The sequence below is a fragment of the Patiria miniata genome, unplaced genomic scaffold, assembly GCF_015706575.1.
Source record: "Patiria miniata isolate m_02_andy unplaced genomic scaffold, ASM1570657v1 HiC_scaffold_27, whole genome shotgun sequence".
Lineage (NCBI taxonomy): Eukaryota > Metazoa > Echinodermata > Asteroidea > Valvatida > Asterinidae > Patiria > Patiria miniata.
Window position 1 is genome coordinate 3,727,058 of NW_024037066.1, and position 6,000 is coordinate 3,733,057.

Below are 6,000 nucleotides of genomic sequence, written 5' to 3' on the forward strand. Positions count from 1 at the left end.
GTGGCAAGTGTCGAAGACAGCTTTCATCACCGTACTTTTTTACCGCTCGGTACCTTTACGTGAGACGTGGTTTCGGTTTGTTAATGACTTTCTTAATTTATAATTCATTTCAGCAACATATCTCTTCTTATACCAGTACATTAAATACACATGTAAATTTCATTTTTATTCTTCAAGGCTCGGCGTATAAGCCGCCCTGTGTATAAGCCGCAGTAAACATTTTCATGGGCAAAATCAACGTATAAGCCGCGGCTTATATTCCGAAAATTACGGTAAGTATTTGATGTCAGTTTTGTTTCTTTTGAGGAACGAAGACCTTAAAATGAAACAAAAACAGGGTGAAAGGGGAATTTAAAAAAAAAAAAATCTGACTAGGATTGGTTGTCATTTTTCAGACGTCAACGAGTGTGAAGCGAACCGATGCGGGCGCGACAGAATGTGCTTCAACACGTTGGGAAGCTACGAGTGTGTCTACGTCCCCTGTCCAAGGTTCTATCGGAGAGCTGAACTACAACTGGCTGCAGGAACGCAGTTCAGGTAAAGTCGGGATGGGACGGGGGTAGATGATTTCTCACAAACCCAACAAAGATCATCCGTTTCAAAATCAAATCAGGAACTTTTGAAATGAATTGTGCATTCAATGACTCATTAAACTCTTCGTCGAGGGGCATCAGGATTCCAGGGGAGGACTCGACTAGCTGGCTCATTATGTCGATAAACGTGACCGGCTAGCCAAAGGCGACGCCGTCTGATGATGGTGGAGACAGCGTCGCCTTCGGCTAGCCGGTCACGTTTATCGACATAATGAGCCAGCTAGTCAAGTTCTCCTCTGGAATCCTGAAGCCCCTCGACGAAAAGGTCGTCCCAACATGACCCTGAAAACATCCATCGAGCTAGAAACTGGTCTGAGCGGTCCATCTCTTTCCAACACTATGATTGACAGGGACAGTTGGGCCCAACTCATCAAGTCATCATGAAAATGAATGAATGAATGAATGAATGAAGAAGAAGAAAGTTTGCTGTTATACAAATAATGAACGTTTATGAGTGCAATGGTAAGAATAATTTCATATGGTGACAGATGGAATGTTCCATTACACCAGGCGAAGCCGAGTGGAATGGAACATCCCATCTGTCACCGAATGAAATTACTCTTTCCATTGCATGAATGGGTGAAACATTCATGTTTTGTTTTAGACAACACCTGAATAGATCTTCGTCATCTGATTGGTCCGAAGAACTTATATAGATATAGAACTTCCATTTTTGCGATGTGGCCGGGCTGAGGGTTGGGACGAATAATTCAATGACGTGATCAACGACCCACCGATCGGATGACGGGGATTTATTGGGCGTTGTATACGATTGATCATTTATTTATATCAGTATGAATTGCAGATCAAAACGCTTAATTTTGTGTAAGAAGTCGTGCATAAAAAGTACAAGTGCTTGTTTTCTCCAAGATCAATTTTTTTTGCATCTCATTTTGTTAGTGTAAAAATCTCTTCAGATGCTTTCTGAAGCTATTTTTGAGTTTTACTTTGAAAAATAGATTGATTTTTTTTTCTTCAGTTTGCTATTTTCCTAGAAATATTAAAGTCATTCACTTTGGAATGAGACATCGAATGAAAAAAATTCACAGAAATCTATTGTTTCTTTGTTCTCTAATCCACCCTCCCCTGCATCTTTCCACACCTTTCCCACCTAATCCTCCTTTTGTGTTTCTTCTTTCAACCCTGCATGTTTGTGTGCACTCCCATGTTAATGTATGTACCTCTGTCATTTCTGTTTTAGCCTCTGAAGAAGAACTTGCTAAGTTCGCAACGTCAGGCCACATTTATTTTTTAGAAATCAATTTTATTTCATTTATTTATTTATTTATATTTGTAGTTGCATTAAAGAGTGTCCGAAGAATATGCCAGACTGTTACGATCTTGAAGATTCCATCCGATACAAGACCTTCGCTCTGGCCAGGGACTCCAGTCTGGGCTGGCCTACCAGAGATTTGTTCTTAATGGAAGTCATCAATACCATTGACGGCAGGGCTGAGGATAACGTCTACTTCACCATCATTGACGTCAGAGGATCACAAGAAGTAAGCAACTATTATTAAGAAAAACTAGGGGGGAAATATGAGCCCGTAGTTTTCCTATTTTTTGAACAGTTCAAGAAAAAAAGCTGTGAATAAGTTGGGCCAAAAAAAAAGTCTCCGGTTTCTGGTATGCGCGCGCGTCGCCGTAGCCATGCGCGTCGGCAAAATGAAAAAGTTTTTTTTTTCAATGAAAGATGATATCTCAAAACCGCCAAACTCACTGGTTTGACTGGAATCCTGCTGCTGCACAATTTTAACGGGTTTTTAGATTGGGTTATAGTCGAGAATAAGCTTTATGTTGCCTCTCTGGACTCCCATATATTTGCACTAAGTTTAGTCGGGCACCATTTGCAGTCTTCAGCACACATTTGAAGCAAAAAAAAACAGGTAAAAAAAAAAAAAAGCCGTGTCGCCACATCATTTTTTGGGCAAGCTCCATACCAGGAACCGGAGACTTTTTTTTTTTGGCCTTGGGCGTTGTTTTTTATTGCTGTAACTTTATACACACTGTACACTCATCGCTGTCTGGTAGCTTGCCTGATAATTCACAAGCTTACTGAGGTGGACTCGAACCCACGACCTCCTGCTCATTAGTGCAGAGGTCTTAACCATTCAACCACAAACGTTGCTGGAGTCTACTAGTTAGTTCATATCAACATCTTGAATGACAGAGCTAAAGATCTTTACGTTTTTGGTTATTCCAACAACTTTGAAGTACATATTTTGAAAAACATTTTGGTCACATTTTAATGCTCAATTTATAACTGTTTGAAATTAACATTAGGCTCATTTGTTTTCTTTATCCACAGTACTGCAATTGCATCATGCCTTTCAGAATACGTCGGGAAAACGGCAAGACGTTCGTGGCGACTACCTCCACATTGGATGAGCCTAAACAATACAAGTTGACAGTCAAAGCCTCGGTCTACGATGCGCGTAACGTCTTCCAGTATGCCTCAAGACACATCATCTTCATCTCAGTGTCTGCGTATCCTTACTAAGCATGAAGCTAGGGGGCGCTGTTCATAAGTCTTCCAAATGTAACAGCTACAATTGTGAGCCTTGGAAATATTTTTTTTATTAATGGCGTTACCTCAGATAGAGACTTTCATCCAAAAGATCAGATGACAATTGATACCCCAACTCTACAGTCTGTTTTTAACAAAAATCTACAATCTGTCTGTTAGATTTGTCTGTTAGATATTATTCTTGACTAAAATTGTTTTTATATATACAAAAAAAATTGTGTATAATTACTACATATGCTATTAATTTGTTTGCGTGCGAGCTGCCATTTTTGGTACATGTTTTTTTACACAATTATCAAGTAGATATTTTATGAAAGTATTTTTTGGTGTCAAAAGTATTTTTATTATCGCTTCAAACCTTTCTTGTAAACGCTTGATTATGAGAAAAGTTTGAAAAAATATTTTGTTACAAAAACTGAAGTTGTAAATGTTCACCCGCTATCATTAAAACTTTTAGTAACATACTTTTATAAAAATGTTACTTCTCATTTAAAAAAATATCTAGAATTTATAAAAAATAAAAATCTACATGTTTTCTAGACTTTACGTTGATTTTTGATATGTTAATTTGACCAATAAAGGGCTTACCAGTGGGGGATTTTTTTATAAACAAAATGTAGGGACGGCCTAGTAGGTTTGTTCTATCCAAGTGTTTGTTCACGTTTTTGAGAAAACACTTTCAAATTATTGCCCTGTTAAGGTCTTCCGATAGTATGGTAAGGGAATGTCGCAAAAGTCGGAACGTTCCCGTTCCGTATGTAACGCGGTGTGTTCCCATCGTGTTCCCAACATGAATAGGCCATTCCTGAGTAAGCGTACATGCGCGTAGATCATAGCTGCAGGCATGCAACTTTTCCTCGGATCCGCTGATTTCGTCGTTTTTTACTTCTCATAAATGCCATTACAAATTGAAAAACACTGAACAAAGTCTTGTGTGGTTTGGAATTTCCTCGTTTTTTATAAATTCCCAGTTGCATGCCTGTAGTTGGCGGTTCACCATTTTGTTCAAGGGGCGCTAGTCAGAAGCCATAAACCTGTATATGCCATGTAGCCAGGGATCACGCCCAAAGTCACGATGCTAGCAACATTAACAATGCTGCTAACATGGGAAATAACAAACGGGGATCACTCAGAGAGGATACAGCTTGTATTTTACGAATTTGTTTGTTACAAATTGTTTAAATAGTCAATCATTGAGTTAGATAAGTATACGGCTTCATCCAATTTCCTTTTCATGTTATGTAAAAAAAAATATTACATTTATTGTTCTTGTTTTTGTTAGTATTTATCTTCTTACTGGGTAAGTATGTAATATTCACCAGACATCTGATTTTTTTAAATTTTAGTAGAACATTAAGGAGAAAAAATTCCCCATTTAATTCTTCTTCCAATGTATCAGAAAATGTAATCATGTGATAGCTCTTTTGTACATATGTAAAAGTTTTTAAGTGCAGGCAATTTCAAATAAGTTTAACATTTTAGACCCTGGAAAATTGTTCTGACTGATGAACAATTAATCATGTTTTAAAATTGTTGGAATGTTTTTACCAGGAAATAGACAAAGTTGCACATACATTATGCTGCATGGAAATTCCAAGTTCTCCGTCTTTTTTTGATGGAGTAACTTTGGCTGCTTGATGTGCTCATCTCCACTAAGTTTGGATGAATTAGGAAAAGTGGGGTGGGGGGGGGGGAAATGTGCAGCATTTATGAAGGATTTAGTTTGACTTTCTAGAAAACATATGTAAATGTACAGACCCATTTGCTGCTAGTTCATTTTGTAATGTGTGCATGCAATTGCCATATGTTTTTGTTGATATTGTAAAACATGTCTGTTTGAAATAAAACGTCAACCCCTACAGAAAAACATTAATTGAATGTGTACGTTTAATAACAATAATTTGGGAGGCTAATCATCCTTACTCGCAGCTGAGAATCTGAATTGCGAAGGACGCGGCTACAACGTGGTCAAGCCGAAGGCATGTAAAGGCGCCTTAGGCAGCCGCCATTTCTGACCACGGAGTACAGCCAGAGATCGAAAGTGTTGAGTTTTCCAGAGGGAGGAAAACCCAAGAGCCTGGAGAAAAACCCTCGTGGCACAGGAGAGAACCAACGACCAACTCTACTTGCATATGGTCCTAGCTGGGAATTGAACCCATAATAATATTAATAATCAGCATTTCAGAACGCTCTGATTAGTAAACTAAATCACAGCGCTTACAGTATTATTATTACCCCTGATCATTGGGCCAATTAAACATTCCAAATACCATCTCAGCTCCCTGGGGAGTACACAGCTTGATGCAGCCTGTTAGGCGCAAGGAAGCTAATTCAATCACAATAACCATCTCTGCCCTCACAGGTACCCATTTACTCCTGGGTGAAGAGAAGCAATGAGTGACAAAGTGCCTTGCCCAAGGGCACACAAACGATGACCCTGGCCGGACTCGAACCCACAACCCGCAGCTTTACCCACAGACCACGAATCCTTAACCACGAGGCCACAGCACTCCGAACCCATGCCATATTGATGAGAGGTGAGCGCTTTACGCACTAGCCACCCATGCCACCCATTGATAATGTCCTATTGTCAACGCCATATTTCGAAAAGACTAATGTAGGAATCGGTAAAACAAATTCAATTCTTCCTTCTCTGGTGTGCACTTAGCTGATTTTATATTCAAATGTTGGTGGTACGATGTAGGATGCCCTCGCTCTGAGAAGATCTAAAATCCTCCCATTGTCCAATGCCATATTTCAAAAAGGCTAATGGAGGAATGGGTGAATACATTTGAATTCGTCTTTCTCTGGTGTGAATTTCAACGGTGGTGGTACAATGTAGGATGCAGTTTCTCTGAGGAGATCTAAAACCCTTGTAGT

General features: G+C 39.2%; 1 protein-coding gene across 2 annotated transcripts in view; it reads left to right on the plus strand.

Moving 5' to 3' along the window:
- LOC119734505 (hemicentin-1-like) overlaps window positions 1-3,992 on the plus strand; it is a 97,574-nt gene extending 93,582 nt beyond the window's left edge. For both annotated transcript variants that reach the window (XM_038208038.1, XM_038208039.1), the window contains 3 exons: window positions 396-537; window positions 1,891-2,095; window positions 2,902-3,992. In XM_038208038.1, the coding sequence (XP_038063966.1) occupies window positions 396-537; window positions 1,891-2,095; window positions 2,902-3,093 (539 nt within the window). In that variant the 3' untranslated portion in view covers window positions 3,094-3,992. The remainder of the gene's footprint in view (window positions 1-395; window positions 538-1,890; window positions 2,096-2,901) is intronic.
- The last annotated feature ends 2,008 nt before the right edge of the window (window positions 3,993-6,000 follow it).